At 41.6% G+C, this 17,131-nt stretch overlaps 2 protein-coding genes across 2 annotated transcripts in view; one reads left to right on the top strand and one right to left on the bottom strand.

Annotated features, from left to right (window-relative positions):
- Window positions 1–1,109: 1,109 nt before the first annotated feature.
- Window positions 1,110–16,033, top strand: Pdha1 (pyruvate dehydrogenase E1 subunit alpha 1). The gene is made up of 11 exons (XM_055615726.1): window positions 1,110–1,274; window positions 6,444–6,503; window positions 7,308–7,481; window positions 8,687–8,813; window positions 9,360–9,451; window positions 10,117–10,209; window positions 10,704–10,859; window positions 11,259–11,330; window positions 12,188–12,255; window positions 13,524–13,632; window positions 14,268–16,033. The coding sequence occupies exons 1-11, from the start codon at window positions 1,218–1,220 to the stop codon at window positions 14,430–14,432; spliced, it is 1,173 nt and encodes a 390-aa protein (XP_055471701.1). The 5' UTR covers window positions 1,110–1,217; the 3' UTR covers window positions 14,433–16,033.
- Window positions 15,225–17,131, bottom strand: part of Map3k15 (mitogen-activated protein kinase kinase kinase 15) — a 160,257-nt gene continuing 158,350 nt past the window's right edge. Inside the window, exons 24-26 of the mRNA XM_055615731.1 lie at window positions 15,800–15,900; window positions 15,649–15,725; window positions 15,225–15,312 (exon numbers count right to left, since the gene is read on the bottom strand). Coding sequence (XP_055471706.1) covers window positions 15,240–15,312; window positions 15,649–15,725; window positions 15,800–15,900 — 251 coding nt within the window. The 3' untranslated portion in view covers window positions 15,225–15,239. The remainder of the gene's footprint in view (window positions 15,313–15,648; window positions 15,726–15,799; window positions 15,901–17,131) is intronic.

Here is a 17,131-nt window from a genome sequence, read left to right as displayed (position 1 = left end):
CTGCCGATTCCAGGGAGAGGTGAGAAATCAGCCAAAGCATATTCAGGAACTTGTAAAAAATTTGGGCACTTTCTCCTTCCATGTTGCATTAGCCATAGAGATAATAAATTCAAATATTAGAGTACTTTTTATTCTCGGTTCCCAAGTGCTCTCATAGAAATGGTACCTGGCCAGTCCATGTTGGACATTTGAGTGGAAAAGTCAACCGCTATTTCTCTGATCCAGTAATAATTTGATGTAAACTTGTCAAGTCAATATAAACTGCGCCTAAAATAGTCCCAACTTTGAGAAATCCTCCCTTGTTCTTATAATGTCCTAATCTTTATAGTGTTTGGGTTAACAATGACACACAGGAGATACAGGAGTCTGTCTTTTCCCAAGCATAAGAGACAGATGAGGTGCTTTTTCGTAACTGAGTTCCCCATGAAAAGAGGCTAACAGAAAGTCAAAGAACAAACAAGCGCTAAGGCTAAACTCTTGTACTACTACGGTCAGTTAATATTTGCTTTTATTTACTTATTTTTACTTTTTGAGATAGTCTCGCTAAGTAGCCTGGCTTCCAACTCTGGCTATCTTCATACTTCAGCCTCCCTGGAGAAGGAATGACAAACACACCCAGCAACATTCAACATTTAACCGTTAAATCTATTTTTCTTACTCTCACCCAAGTCAACAAGGGCAGCATTTTACAGTGGCAGAACCGTTTCTAGAAACCAGACGGGCTGTCTTTCAGGCCCGACACCATGACTTTTCTGTAGACTGGAACCAAGCTGCAAAGCTGCATCACCAGACCGACTGGGCAAACAGCCCGACTGGGCAAACTGCACGACCGGCCTTCACTCCTTTCTCCGCTCGCTTGTGGCGCACCGTTCAAGAATGCCAGGGCCTCCCCAGAGTCACCGCTTTCCCATGCAGGCGCCCCGAGGCTCCCGCCTCCTCATTGGCTAGCCGTGCCGCAACGGAAGGGGCCCACAGCCCCGCCCCTTCTTTAGTTAATTCTTAGTGGGCCGCCGTTACTCAGGTGGGCGGAGCCATCGCCAGCAACCGTTCTGACTGACCTACCAACTGGCGCGGCGCGTGATGTCGTTTCGACTTTGTCACCGCGTTAGGGCGTGGCCTCGCCTCAGGTCGCCTCAAGGAGACTTGGGGACGCCCAAACCAGTCTTTTTGAGTGCCCGGGTGCCGCGGCCACCGTGTGTGTGTGTGTGCTGCACTCCATGAGGAAGATGCTTGCTGCTGTGTCCCGCGTGTTGGCAGGCACTTCGCAGAAGCCGGTGAGGTCGCAGGATCCCATGAGGCCGGGGTGGGGCTCAAGCGGGCCTGAGGTGGGGCGGGAAGAGGGCGGACCGGGTCCCCGGAGCGCGCCGCCGAGTGGCCGGGGTGAGCTATGGAACTCGCTTGGGCCTTCCGCGCGGTGTGTCTGTGGCTACCGGCCCGGGGGACGAGCGGCTCAAGAAGGGGCTTGGGTCGCCGCCGCCCCCTTTCCCCGAGTCCGCGATGGCGGAGCTTCACGCTGGCTCCCCAGCAGCGCCCCTGAACTGCCCGTTGCTTATGGGACACCGGGAGGCGGAGCTTGGGTTTGCTCCAGCCTCTATGGACTCCCTCTGACTTCCACTCTCCTTGTCATTGCTCTTGGCCAAGAGGCCACGTAAGACAAAATAAAAGGGCTCGCATTCCCGGGGGTCGGAGGTTTTGTGCACACCCAGACTTTAGCATTTACTAGTCTTGAGTTTACCAAGTGCTGACAAGAAGCAAAGAGATTTTTAGAAATTATTCCAGGCCCGGTTTTCTCGTCTCTGTAATGGAGATACTAGGAATGCTACCTCGTGGGATGGTCTTGAGTTGGGGAGCGGCACGTGTACTAACTTCTGCCTGGCACCTGGCACGTACGGGTGCACAGCTGAGCGAGCTTTTGTGGATCACCTGTGTTCCGTTCTGAATAGGGTTCAGATGGGGTCAAGTTCACCGAAAACAAACTTCCTCCACTCCCTGCTCATCTTGAGTTTTTTCTTGGCAGTCAATTTTAGAGCAACCGCGCGTAACCCAGAGGAAGCCGCCTTTACCCTTATACACACAGAGGCTTAGGGTTCAAAGTAGCGAAAGAAAAGGGCAATGATTCTCGGAGGGTTGGGATTAGAGGTTAAGACTGACTTATGGCCCTGGCTTTAAGAGGTGTCTAATACCTAAGCTTTTAGCATTTTGACCTGTAGCCGCACAGTGCTTGCTTTCTCTTGATGTAACTGCACCAGGCTTTTGACTTGTAATTCTGGTTCTATTGATTTCCTCGGGATTTGATGCAGTTGTGCTTAGTTTGGGGAGGTTGTGGAAAGGTTTATAGTGTACTTACTTAGCCAGGCGTGGTGGTGCGCGCCTTTAACCCCGGCACTCAGGGAGGTAGAGGCAGATGGATCTCTAAGTTCAAAGCCAGCCTGGTCTACAAAGCGAGTCCAGGACAGCCAAAGCTACACAGAGAAACCCTGTCTCGAAAAACAAAAGTGTACTTCTCTAGAAATTCCATTAATTAATGGAAAAACACCATTTGATTGAGTAATGCTATATTCATGTTTGAAGCTGAATCGGCAGTAAAGCATACTTAGCGTGTCTTTATATATGTGTGTGACATAGCCAATATTTATGGAGTTCTTAGTATATGCCCTGAATTCGGCCACACTGCATCATCCATTTTCAGTTGGTCCGAACAAGTTTCCTGTGTGCAGAAATTGTTAGTTGCAGGGGAATTTGTATAGAGCTTGGAGACTGGACGTGAAATAAAACTGAAATCTAAAAGCTTTGTTCCCCACAGTACAAAGGAGAAAAAAAAAATAGACCTTACTAGAATGAAAGTTTAAAGAAGTTTGAATAGAATCTGAAATCAATAAATACCATACCTGCTGCTTTTAAGACAAGTGCTATACCTTTTGGAGTATAGAGGGCATTAGGAGGCTGGGAACACCCTGAACTCTTAGACACTCCATGCTAACTGTAGTTTGTCTGAAAATTGTTGACCATTTCCTTATTAATTTTAACGCAGGAAAAAAAATTGATTGTAAAGTTGAAGTCACCATAGAAAATACCCAGTTATTTTCTCTCTTGTTATAGTGTAAACTCTCTAGCTTTTGTTTTGTCTTGTATTTGTTTTTGAGACAAGGTCTTTCACTGTGTATTCCTGGAACTCAGCTCTCCTTGCCTTCTCTATTTTTCCTCCGGAGTGCCTGCATTAAAATCTTGTGTGGCCACATCCGGTATGCTAATGAGAAGAGAAATAGGTTGCTTTGTCTTTGTATTTCTGTCTCTTTCTATAGGGGTCTAACTAGCTCTGGCTATAGCCTGATCAACTTAGAGTTGATCAACTTAGAGTTGATCAGGCTGGCTTCCAATCGCAGAGATCCATGGCTGGCTTTGCCTCTGAGTGCTGGGATCAAAGGCATGCACCACTATGCTTGGCTGCTAAGAGTTTTCTTTGTGACTATAGTTATTATGTAGTTACATACACGCTAATTAGGGCCCATTTTTGAAGCCTTTCAAAATTTTGAAAAGTTCCACCTTTAATCTCAGTGGAATACTAAACTCTGGAATATACCGTTTCATAGTTTGCAATTCTAAGTAATTGCAATTTTCTTTTTTATTGCAGCCTGTGTAACACAAAACAGCTTCGAGAGTATTAGTTTTTCATGTTATATATGGGAAAAGACTTTAAAAAATTTAATTTAAGCGTTGCAAAAAGATGCTTACAAGTAGTGAGCAGTGACTAGCCAAACTTGTGTAACCAGAGCTGTGGTGGCCAAGTTATACCCAGTTCAGGGAGGGGAGATGAGGTACTTGCTTCTTGGTGGCTGTGTTACTGTGTTCCTCTGAGGCCTTTGTGTGTTTTGAGTTCTTCCCCTCCCCTAAAAATTAGGAAAACATGAAGATTTACCTCAGGCTTAAAGATTGCCTCTGTCTCATCTCAGTTTTGGATGTGAAACTTCGAAATGGTTTATAAAATTGTGCTTTTATTTTTAAATAAGGTTGAAAGCTTTCAAAGTCTGTAAGACTGACCTGCATTTCAAATTTTTATTTTGCCCTATTGCTTGTATTTATTGTGCTTTCTTTTGTGAAATTTTTATTACCAATTTTGGAAGGGAAGTTACAGACAGTTGTGATCTGCCATGTGGGTGGAATTGAACCAGGGTCCTCTGGAAGAGCAGTTAGTGCTCTTAACCACTGAGCCATCTCTCCAGCCCCTTGTCTTTGCTTATTAGGTAAGGTTTTTAATTCATGTTGGTACATTCTGAGAATTCTTAAATACTTCTTGCTGAAATAATTCTGTATTTAAGTACTTACAAGATTTTATTTTATTGAATAAGTTATTCAAGGTCTCTGTGAAAGGAATTTCATTGGGGGCTGTAATGTAGTTCAGAAGTAGACCATGCAGTTGGCATATGTGAGGTCCCATCATGTTCAATCCCCAGTACCCCTCCCAAGAAAAGAAAACCCAACAGTGATCCCATTTAAAGAGAATTTGTTGTGTTATTTTGGTTTTTTGAGACAGGGATTCCCTGTGTAGACCAGGCTGGCCTTGACTTCACAGATATCTCCCTGCCTCTACCTCCTGGGTACAGGAATAAAGGCATGTGCCATCATTGCCCTGCTCTATAAACTTATCTTTTTTCTCCTACCAATGCCTGGCTGGTTTGGTATCTGCTTTAGATTGTTCTCCAAAATAGTTGCTGTAGTTGCACTGAGAATTTTTGCAATACAGTGGCTATTTCTGGCCCCACAAAGTAATTTTAACTGCAACCCCCCCCAAAAAAAAAAATAACCTACACCATTTGTTTGCTGCCTGGCTGGTCTCAGGTTTAGTTTTTCTTCATTTTGAGATAGATATGTTTACACATTCTCTCTACCTCTGATTTAACTGAAGCATCCCTTCCTAGAATTTAGTTAGCTTTTTTTCTTGGGTAGTGTCATTGCTTTTGTCAGATAGGAGGGCAGTAGTTACCATATTGTGTTTGCCCCCACTTTGTGTCCATGGCTTTGCAGATTTTCCTAGTTTCAGTTACTTGTAGAGTTGTGGTCTAAAAGTACTGAACAAAAAGTTCAGAAAGAAAGAATTCATGATAGCCAGGCACTTGGGAGGCAGGGGCAGGCAGATCTCTGTGAGTTAGAGGCCAGCCTGGTTCACAAAACTAGTCCAGGACAGCCAAGGCTACACAGAAAAACCTTGTCTAGGGAGGGGAGGAAAAAAAAAGGAAATCATGAGTTTTAATCTGTGTGCTGTTCTGACTAGAATTATGCAATCTTGCCCCTGTCCAGTTTAAGATACAAATAGCTTTGGCCAGGTGTCCACTCTGTACTCCCCATCTGGTTATTTATCACCCAGAGGCATCTTGATTATTATCAGATGAGCTGCTTTGGTATCACAGTACTTTGCACGAAGAATTTGTTACCGGTAGTTTTAGGCTTCTACTGAGGGTCTAAGCTTATCTCCTGTCCATAGATAAATGGAAGCTGCTGCATGATTGGAATTCCAGCAATGGGAAAGAGATAAGCAGATGTTAACACTGCTGCCTTATACACTAGGAGGTATATCTAGCACTTGATCTTAACGCCTCATCATAGTCAATATTGTGTTACATGACAAATGTGTTTTTTTTATGGGTTCTGATAAAAATGCTTGAATTCTCCAGGAAAACAAACTATGCTAAACTGGGCGTGGTGGTGCCGCCTGTAATTCCAATCTCTCAGGGACGTAGAGGCAGTCTGATTTCTGAGATCGAAACCAGCCTGGTTCAGGACAGCCAAGGCTACACAGAGAAACCCTATCTCAAAAAAACAAAAACAAAACAACAAAATTATGTTAGTTTACCTGTAAGTATGTGAAAATGTGGCAGAAAGTGGCTAAAATAGTATAATTCTGTTTCGTGGTCTAATGTGAACCTTAGGTATCATATAGAATGCTTTTGTTGTATGCAGATTTATTCAGTTGTGATATGAGAACATTCTTCCCTTATGGGGCTTCAGGATGAGCCTTTCAGGATTTAGGCTTTTCCTGTTATAGAATGGCTATTGTCTTAAACAAGCATTATCTCACTATGGCATTTATCTCATATTTTGAATAGTTCTCCCCCCTCCCCCCACATAGATATATGTCATAGAAAAGCAGTTTGCCTTAGATAGGGGTTGATGGATAGTTTTTTTGCAAATGAACTTTAAAAAGCCCACACAAAATCTAGAATCTAACTTCTTCAGTTTGGCCATTAATTGTTATTTTTCTCACTGATTTCTTTGAGAACAAAGTTGGATGGGTTTGGATTTTGCCTTTTTTTTTTTTTTTTTTTGCCTTCAGATAGTGATATGGCTGTGTTTTAAATCTATGCTTTAGGCAAGGATTCATGATAGTAACACACACACACACACACAAAGAAATTAATGACTTTACATTTTGTTTGTTTGTTTTCCAGGCAAGCAGAGTGCTAGTAGCTTCCCGTAATTTTGCAAATGATGCTACATTTGAGATTAAGGTAAGTGGTGCTTCACCTTCTATTAGTTAATAGTTTTTGCACATGTACAGTCTGATGCAGTTTCACCTTCAAGAGGAGTATATATACTGGTGCTTGGACGGTGGAGCCACTTTTCTTTCAAATATTGCAGAATCAAGGTTTCAGAGAAGTTTAGCAAAAAGAACTTGATAGCTTAAGAGAGACAGGCTTTCAAAATATATTCTGGTTGGGATGTCCAACCTCTTGACATTCTGACATATCATCTACAAATAGGTTGGGTTGCCTCCACAGCTATCCTAGCACGGCACATGGCCCTTCTTGAGGAAAAGATTGGATATACCTGTGGTACTGGATATTCTTCAACATCAGTGAAACACTGACGTTTAAGGAATCAGAAACATTTTGAAGTGCTGTTTTGTTTTACTTGAGGGTCTCACAGAGCCTGCTTTAGTCTAAAATCCCCTATCTACCAAAGGGATAACCTTGAACTCCTGATCCTCCTAATCACCTTTCAAGTGATGAGATCACAGGTGTGTGCTATCACACATTATCCTTTTTTTTTTTTTTTTTTTCTGAGAGGGTTTCTCTCTGTGTGTATCCCTGGCTGGCCTCAAAGTCATAGAGATCCACCTGCCTCTGGAGTCCTGGGACTAATGATGTGCTCCACCACATCCAGCTCACACATTATCCCTGAAGCACTGCTGAGGCACGCATTCCTTTTCTGTTGTTCAAGTTGTCTATTGTTTGTGTGGAGTAGGACTATAGAATGGGTCAGTGGTATTTGTGGAGTGGTAACTGGGCGGTGACCATCCTATCCTGCTTTAGAAATGTGACCTTCATCGGCTCGAAGAGGGCCCTCCAGTAACCACAGTGCTCACCAGAGAGGATGGGCTGAAGTACTACAGGATGATGCAGACTGTGCGCCGAATGGAGCTAAAGGCGGATCAGCTGTATAAGCAGAAAATTATTCGTGGTTTCTGTCACTTGTGTGATGGCCAGGTAGGTGATAGCTCTGCTATAAAACCATGTTATGCCTGTTTACATAAGTTTCTTTCTTTACTTTGTCCCTCTTCCCTCATCTCTTTTCCTTCTCCTCGTCCTATCCTTTTGAAATTTACAAAAGCACTATTTAATTACTTTGTTGTGTGTGGGGTACATATATATGTGCCACCCTCTGTGTAAGAGTGTGTGTGTGTGTGGTGGGTACCGACAGCACAGCTTGCGGGATCTGGCTCTTCTCTTCTACCATATGGATTCCAGGGATTTAGGCTTGATAGTTAACTCCTTTATTCACTGAGTTAGCTCTCTGTCTGCCCTCCCACCCACTTTAGTTTAGTCATTTTGTTGTTGTTGTTTTTGGGGGGTTTTGTTTTGTATTTTTGAGACTAGGTCTCACTGCCTAAGTTGGCTTGAAACTCCTGGAACTTGCACAGTGCTAGGATAAGCATGAGCCACCACACTTAGCCTTAAATATAGTTTCTATTGTTTTTTACCCTACTTTCTGGGTCAGAAGGTTTTGAAGTAGGAATTTTAGAATAAAAACTAGAATGCTAGGACCCACTATGAAGTGTAGGATTAAGAATTCATTTAGACTTAGCATTTCTGAATTTTATATCTGCTCTTAGAATTTTACTGTTTTAAAATTTGCTAGAATTCTATGTTCTTCGGGAGAAAGGGCTATTTTGTTTATAGGTGTATCAGTTCCTTTTGTGACAATAGGCAACAGAAGCAACATGAGGAAGTGTTTATTTTAGAACACAGTTTGAAGGTGCAGTCCATCTTGGTGAATGCATGACTGTAGGAGCTGAGATAGCCTCTGCACTCAAGAAGCACAGAGGGCTGAATGCTGCTTGCTTTCTCCTTTTTGAGTCAGTCTGGGATCCTAGCCTATGGGATGGTGTCACCCATATTAGGATGGGTCATCCCACTTTAGTCCAAAACTTGCGCATAGACAGGCCCAGGCTAAAGGAAACAGCACATTTATGGATTGGTTATAGCTTCTGGTTTGGTCCTTACCCTCTAACTTGTGTTTGTTTGTTTTTTGTTTTTGATGGAAAAAAAAAAAAAAACAAAACAAAACAGTCATTTTCTTTAGGTTACTAGTGACAGGATTTATTAGCCCAATTTTTTTTATATTGTTTCTAATAGAAACTTTTTATTAAAAAATGAGAAATGATACTGCTTCATGGTTCTCTTTACTCCAGGAAGCCTGCTGTGTTGGCCTAGAGGCTGGCATAAACCCCACGGACCATCTCATCACAGCCTATCGAGCTCATGGCTTCACCTTCACTCGGGGCCTGCCAGTCCGGGCAATTCTTGCAGAGCTGACAGGTTTGCTGGGGATTTACAGAGAGGGATAGTGAGTGGAGGAAGTTCTCATTAACGTGCTAAGCATTAGGAGTTAGTGGTTAAAAAAAAAGTTTTGTTTTTGAAATGAGCAATCTGGCACCTCTGTTGTGCCTTCAGATAAACAATTTATGAGGTCATCTGGCCCCTCAGATGAAACTGAAAAATCATAGCCCTGTACAGTCAGAATAAGGTTTGTTGTCACTGAAACATGGCATCAGAAATCTAACAGAGAAAGTAAATTGGGTTGAAGTACTTTGCAGGCAGATTCTAGATATCTGTTTAATATTCCTTTTTTGAGTCTAATTATACCAGCATAGAAGTACCAAGTACTGATGTACCAATGTCAAATTCTGTGCTAACCTCTCAGGGTGATTAGAGAGCAGGCACTGGTCTAACCTTCCTTATCACAGACAGGGAGACTAAGAGGAATGTTTTCTTGAAGGGACGGGTATTTAGACAATTGGTGTGGTGGCTATTGCTTGGTGTGGGCGGGTTTTTATGCATGGATGTGTGTGCTGCCATTTCTAGGACGAAGAGGAGGCTGTGCTAAAGGGAAAGGCGGATCAATGCACATGTATGCCAAGAACTTCTATGGGGGCAATGGCATCGTTGGAGCTCAGGTAGCTAAGGAAGAACACATGCTTTATGGATTTGGTCCTGTGGCATCTTATGGTTCTCAGTAATTTGGGAGTTTGGTTTGTCTTTAAGTACTTCTTAACATTTTAGTAATGAATAGACGTGGGTAGTGTTTTAAAGTTCTTTTGGCTGTTTTATGAGTACGAGCCTGTAGCAGTAGAGTTATCCCTTTACCTTTCTTTTTATAGTTCAATGAAGTAAATCGTTCATCACCTAACCGCCCTTTTTCTGACTAACACTGCCAACAAACACTGGGCCTACTTCGAAGTGTCTCTTAGCCTAATAAAAATCAAAAGCCATACTTTCATCAATATAAGGAGTCCTCATTCTTATCAGTTAATGAGAGGTGAAACATTAAGAGCACACAACAATATCTAGGCTTTATTATATGTATTACATACCTAGGTTTCATTTTATTTTTTGGATCAGTAGTTAAATCTTTGGGTGCAGAAATGTGAGCCCTTGTTGAAACTATTTATTTATTCATGTTTTGAAAAATCACAGGGTTTGTGAATAGTGACAGGGTTGGGAATGAAAACTCCCACCAATAGTTTAGCTTGCCAGATTCTCTCCAGGAGTTGAAATTTGAAGAGCATTTTTAACTGCAATTAACTTCTATTGGTTCCTTTCTTGGTGGTCTTTATATTAGGTGCCGCTGGGAGCAGGAATTGCTCTGGCCTGCAAGTACAATGGAAAAGATGAGGTCTGTTTGACATTATATGGCGATGGCGCTGCTAATCAGGTAAGTACATCTCTTAATTTCTAAGTTGTGACTAGTCGTATTTGAATTTAGAAAGAAATGGCATACTGTGTATTAACTGAAATAGGACTTCAGGCTGCAAACTCACATTTGGTTTTATGGCCAGATGGGAGACTTACCTCTTGACAGGTTCTGATGCTGCTGTTTCACTCTGATTATGATGGTCAAGTGGCTCTGACAGATTTAGTGTTAGCATAAAACTAATTGGTAGCTCAGTGTTTTTCCACATTTCCTCTTTGCAGTATATTCTGTATTAGTAGTCTCCCAACATGTATACGAGTCACACAGTATAAACCACATCTCCCTACCATGGCCAACACCTGCTCCTTTCTCTCACCACCGGAAAGTTGGTTTATAAAGGCCAGCCTTTGTGCAAGCTTTCTGTGTTAGGCAGAGCAACAGTTGTTAGGAATAGTGAAAAGGTCTAGAGGAATAATAAGTTAAACCACTTGGAACATTTTTTAAAATATTTTCAGGGTCAAATATTTGAAGCTTACAATATGGCCGCATTGTGGAAATTACCTTGTATTTTCATCTGTGAGAATAACCGCTACGGCATGGGTACATCTGTTGAGAGAGCAGCAGCCAGTACGGATTACTACAAAAGAGGAGATTTTATTCCTGGACTGAGGGTAAGGTTCCTTAGTGTAGACAGCCATACCCTGTCAGCTAGATGCTTTATGGTCTCATCGGCTTATGCCTGAATAAATCATATAAAAGTTCAATGGGAAGCCGCATGGTGGTGGAGCACACCTTTAATCCCAGCACTCGGGAGACAGGCAGGTAGATTTCTGTGGATTCAAATCCAGTCTGGTCCACAGAGTGAGCTCCAGGACAGCCACAGTTTCACAGAGAAACCCTGTCTCAGAAAAAAAAAAAAAGTTGAATGGGAGGGCAGAAGGTGTGACTCGGTGGCAGAGCAATTGCCTAGCATGTGGTGGGCCCTGGATTCCATTCTTCAGCACCACAATAAAAGTGAAATGGGTTTGAACAGTTCATTGACATTCTGCTTCTCCTGCCTTTCTTAACAGGTAGATGGAATGGATATTTTGTGTGTCCGAGAAGCAACAAAGTTTGCAGCTGCCTATTGTAGGTCTGGTAAGGTAAGTCTGGCCATCTTTTCATAGGCTCTGGGGTAATAGATTTCTATATAATGACATTCATGTGAAAGTTAAAAGAAGCTTTTCCGGGTAGCTTTAGGGTAATGACTAAAAGTGAGCTTTCTAATACAAAGTCTAGCGAGGTAGCATGGTCGTGCTTGCTTGCCTGGTAAACACTCCAGTTTTTCCTTTATTCTTGCGTTGTCTTCTTTCACTTTGACATCAAACTTATCATTGTTTTGTCATTTGTTGTTTGATTTGGTTAGTTATGTGTTCCCTTCCTCTGTTAACTGTAAGCCCCTTAAATGATCAAACTTGGAGTCCCTACAGTGCGTGATTTTACCTACATAGTAGCCATTCAGATGTAATCTGTCTTGGTGCTTTACCCATCAGTGTACGGCACCCAGGGAAAGGAGAACACTGAGACTGGCTTAAAGGGAGGTTCAGGTAGCAAAGTTTAACTAGTTGTTCTTCAAGCTCAGAAAACACGCCCCTGCAGGTCACTTTTTGGTAAAATTGAGAAGGATGAAACATGGTGTTGAGAATCAGCCAGTAAGTCATGCAGTGGCAGCACCTGCCTTTATTCCCATCACTCGGGATGCAGAGAGGCAAGCAGATTTCCAAGAGTTTAAGGACAGTCTGCTCTACAGAATGAGTTCCAGGACAGCCAGGGCTACAAAGAGAAACCTCATCTCAATAAAGCCAAAAAAGAAAAGAAAAAAAAAAGCCAGCCAGTAAACTCTTGACAACTCAGATATATAGAATAAGAATGTATTGAATGTCAAGGGGGTTCTCCAGTTGAGGTCCATGATTGTCAGCGTACACCCCCATGGTCTTAATCACTAATGGTTCTGTTTTAGGGGCCCATCTTAATGGAGCTACAGACTTATCGTTACCATGGACATAGTATGAGTGACCCTGGAGTCAGGTAAGTCATGAAGAATCTTTAAGCTATTTTTTTTTTTGAGACAGGGTTTCTCTGTATAGCCTTGACTGTCCTGGGCTTGCTCTGTAGAGGCCAGGCTGGCCTCTCTCTGCCTCCCCTCGTGCTGGGATTATAGGAGTGTGACACTGCGCCCTGCTGTCATGAGGAATATTGAGTGTGGTTTCCACAGTGGGTGGGCTGCCTTTGGGCTAACTTAAACAAAATGGTACAGTATCTCAACATTGGCTTTTGTTGAAACCAGATATTAAGTGGTTCTCTTGAATCTTAGTTCGAAAGCTGCCTGAATATCACTTAAACAGAATTTTTTTTTCAAGACAGGGTTTCTTTATATAGCCTTGGCTGTCCAGGCTGGCCTTGATCTGCCTACCTCTGCCTCCCTAACTGCTGGTAACCACTTGAGCAGTAATTCTCAAAAGCACATTATGTAACTGAATTGCAGTGTAGAAGTAAATGTAAGGCAGGTCTGATGATAGAGAATTGTTGGGGGGGGGGGTCATTTAGTTTAGGTATTACCCCAAATTCAGGCATGACATATTCGACCTGAAGAGGACTAGAGTTTCAAAATCTCACTGGTAGGGAGCAAGGCTAACTGCCACAAGAGAAGTTTAAGTTGTCCTTTTTCACTTAGCTTTAACATGTAATTCTGAATTAGCAGGCTTAACACAGTTGAAAGAAGTCAGTTTAAAGTTTAGCCTTTAATAAATAGACTAAAGGAAGACAGAACAAATTATGTTGGCAAATGGTTTTATGTATTATCTGTCCTGTCATAGAACCTTTGCTTATGTTTTTTTCAAGTACAATATAAGAAAAGGTAATCAGTCTGAAATTTTGTGTCCAAAATTTTGCTGGCCATCCTGCTTAGGAGTCTTAGTGACCCTGCTTAGAGTCTTAGTCAGAAAGGTAAGGCATATATATTTCCTGCTTTGTAGGTATTGTGATGCTTCAGAACCTATATAATTATCACCATTGCTAGCCCCCTTACCCTATCCATGTGAAAATTTGAGGCTAAAAGAGGTAGAAGTGGTGGCTCTGCCTTCCAGATCAAGAAGTGAATCTTCCCTTGTCAGAATGCAAAGTTATAGTGAATTAACTTTCTATAAAAGACACCTAAGAGCCTGCCACCCTGCTATTCCTATAGCGACATTGCTAATAACTTGTTCTTTCAAAAACATACTCCTGTACTTCAGTAAGCTGTGTAGTCCATGGGCGCTGTTTTTATGCATTTGTCAGTGTATCTCCCTTTCCCATAGTTACCGCACTCGAGAAGAAATCCAGGAAGTAAGAAGTAAGAGCGACCCTATCATGCTTCTCAAGGATAGAATGGTGAACAGCAATCTCGCAAGTGTTGAAGAATTAAAGGTACAGTTGCTCTAGGAGGTTTAAGCTGGCTTTAAAGTTGGGTACTCTGTGACCAGTTTCCCACACCTCACAAAATGTCACCGTTTGGTGACCAGTTGAGATTTTCAAGCTCAGAAAGTGCTCTGAAGTCTCACAGGGCTATTTTGGGGCTTTCTGCTGAGAATTAAGAGTTACAGGGCAGAGGAGATGGCTCAGTTGGTAAAGTAATTGATGTAGAAGCATGAGGACCCAAGTCTGGATTTACAGCATCCACATAAAGTGGGCACATTGGTGCATGTATACAACCCTGGCCCGGGATAGAGGCAAAGACAAACAGATTCTTGGAGCATTCTGGCCAAACTGATAAGCCCTGGCCTCAATGATAGAGGTCCTATCAGGAAAAAAAAAAGGTGGAGAGCAATGAAAGACGATACCTGATATCAACTCTGGCCTCCACATTTAATTAAGGAGTTGAAAAGATAGGCCACTGCCTAAGTAACTAATCACATTTGTACAAAAATTGGATTTCTCCCTTTTCTCTAAAGACACACTTTCCATTTTTAATTCATATGCTGTCTCTAAGGTATCTTTATAACTGTTGAAGAGTCATACTGCCCTTGATTGAAAAATCTCTTGCATTGTAATCTGGTGTTTAGGAGATTGATGTGGAAGTGAGGAAAGAAATTGAGGATGCTGCCCAGTTTGCCACCGCTGATCCAGAGCCACCCTTGGAGGAGCTAGGCTATCACATCTACAGCAGCGATCCTCCCTTTGAAGTGCGTGGTGCCAATCAATGGATCAAGTTTAAGTCAGTCAGTTAATGGGTGACTATCCAATGGATGGGTATTCATCCACTGTAAGGAACACTTTGTGTCCTCAACTTTAAAGACAACAAAAGCCTTGAAAACATGTAAATTTAGGGAGAGCAAATTGCATGCAGTTTATACATTGTTCTACTCAGTGTTTTCATGTGAATAAGTGTAATGGATTTGTATAGGATTTGAAATGGGTAATGTAGAGCTATTATAACCTTACTTCATCATATCCTCCGTCAGTTACTAAAAGTAATAACTCTGGCACTTGGTGATGTGATCATAGCTATGTCCTCATGGAGGCATACATAGGAATAACAGGAATAATTGAGGAATAGCCTCAATTGTGGAGGCTAAGGCATGTTGGCACAGAACATCATGGCCGATCATAAGGCTATGTATGTATAATAAGGCAACATAAAATAAAGGTACTTTAAGAGTCATTTCAAATGTAAAATAATTTAATTTGCTCCATTTAAACATTTAAGAAACATGTACTTCTACTGCAAGGCACACATTTTACCTTTCACATATAAGTATTACACTAGCTTATAAAATATTGCTTTATTTTTTCCAGCAGTTGCTATAAGTTATGCTGACTTTTTAAAGGAAACATATAATCCTAAGAATTGAATATACTAGGTCAAGATTGATACAACATACAATTTTATTTATAAACAAGGATATGGTAAAATTCTGTGCTTGAGTTAAATTAACAAAGGGTCTTTCCCTGTAAACGCCGGATCTGTGCGTACACAAATAGAAGCTTTAACCATAGGCAGGTGCAGAGTATTTGCTCAATCCCCCCAGCTTAGCTCACTGTGGGGACTCCTGTGTTTGTCTTCTGTGCTTGGAGACTGCTTGCCAGAGCCTACAGAGGACACCACCGCTGCAAAACAAGAGTTTGCGTGAGAAAAGCAAACTTAAGCCAGCCACCTACTCTTCAAATGCAATCTCCAACTAACTCTAAGGGAAAAAGTATGTTGTCTTTGTGTGGAAACGGTTCCATAGGGGTGCTTTTGGCTCTGTGTAGAGGTGTGGAAAGGCCTCGTGCCTCATGCCTCCCCACCTGAACCTGGGAAAATGAGTTGTAAATGAGTTGTGTTTGATAAAGACATAGGAAAGATATTTCATAGGAAAGGTATTTCAAAGATTGGGGGAAGCAGCATTTTTCTTAAAGATTCACATTAAAAAAATTCTATTCCAATTATTTGGAAGCTCTTACCGTAGTCTGAGGGATCTTAGGTCTTCCTTAGTGATATCATTGAGAATATCAGAAAGTGTATAATCCTCTTCAACAATCTGAAACAAAGATTCAATCTATGGATAGGCAGCTTCTCAGTAATGTCATAGGAATACTTTGGTTTAAAATTTACCTTTTCTATTGTATTTGCATCCACTCCTTGAAGTTGTAACCAGTCTATAAGCTCTCTGTCAGTTCCCAGTCCATCAGGGGGTGCTGGATTCTCTGTACCACCTATGATTCCAATTTTGTTTTATTGTACAGTGATGTATAACCATAAAATGCTTCAAAAGTAACAAAGTGGATGTAATGACATATCCAAACAATGTAAATGTGATGTGAAAAGGAAATAAACTTATTTGATTCAGCTACTTTTATAATTTTTGTGTTCCGTTTCCAGAGAGTAGTCATCTCTACCTAAGATGCCTTTAGTTAAGTTCGGGATTTGAGCTAGCAGTCTCATTTAAATGCTCATTCTCATCTTTAAAGTGTCTTGTCACTGGGGATTCCTCACTACACTGGAACTCAAAGAAGCTTGTTAAGATGTAGCAGAGCTGGAGGAGGAACTGGTATTGCAGCAACTGAACAAAAAGCCTGGAAGAGACCCTAGAGAGAAAAGATTCCAGAGGACGGTTTAAATCCTGGTATGGTAGTTCTCCTTGGCTTACTACCCTTATAGGCACCCTGAAGGGCCCCCTAACTCATTTTGATTTTTACCTTTGGGCCTTGTATTTTAAATTGCTTGATGGCTTTCATGAAGGAATGTTTGGGAGCGGTACAGTTAATGGTACTCAAATCCCATTGTGGAAAGGTAAATCTGTAGGACTCCAGGGGTCGTATCTGGAAGACCCAAGATTGGGTCTTCAAATGATAATGGGAAGGGGGAATGAGAGACAAAAGAATTAAAAATCAGTGGGTATTATTTTAACGTTTAAAGCTCCCAACCTGGGAAAAGAAACTAGCTTTAATGCATTTTTTCCCTGCTAATTATAACTAATTATACAGTTGCTAGAAAACCAGCCCATATGACCAGGCCAGAACTGTTTGTAGTCTTGGTGCCTAAAGTGGACCAATCATTTCAAAAGTCAATTTCCCTTACCCAATCATGTAACTCAAAGGCATGTAAGTCCCTGCTTGTGGTTTTGTCTTTTAAAAACCTTGTTTGCCTAGACCACGGGGCCACATTCCTTGTGATCTCTGTTCTAACACGTATACAATTAAAAAAAAAAAAAGATGTAGCAGAGCTTTCAGTTTTTCATTCCAATGCCTAAGGTTGTAAAATGACTCACAGTCTTGTCCTTTCTGAATCTTCTGAGTTCTCCCCCTACCCATTCTGATTTCTGTCCACATAGTTTTGCCTCTTCTAGAATACTGACTAGAATCAGTTTACTGTATAGTAACATCAACTATTTCTTCAAGGCATAAGTCAGATTTTTAGTAGTTTGTCCTTCTTTGAAACATCACA

The sequence above is a fragment of the Psammomys obesus genome, unplaced genomic scaffold (assembly GCF_907164565.1).
Source record: "Psammomys obesus unplaced genomic scaffold, mPsaObe1.curated_primary_1811, whole genome shotgun sequence".
Taxonomy (NCBI): Eukaryota; Metazoa; Chordata; class Mammalia; order Rodentia; family Muridae; genus Psammomys; species Psammomys obesus.
Note: the sequence above shows the minus strand (reverse complement) of the source record. Positions and strands in the feature narration are given on the sequence as shown.

What these genes read in the sequence shown, in the direction of transcription:
- Pdha1 (XM_055615726.1), top strand. Translation starts at nt 1,218, where the DNA reads ATGAGGAAGATGCTTGCTGCTGTGTCCCGCGTGTTGGCAGGCACTTCG. An exon ending in CAGGCACTTCGCAGAAGCCG is followed by an intron (nt 1,275 to 6,443) that starts GTGAGGTCGCAG and finishes TTTGTTTTCCAG; the next exon opens with GCAAGCAGAGTGCTAGTAGC. An exon ending in AATTCTTGCAGAGCTGACAG is followed by an intron (nt 8,814 to 9,359) that starts GTTTGCTGGGGA and finishes TGCCATTTCTAG; the next exon opens with GACGAAGAGGAGGCTGTGCT.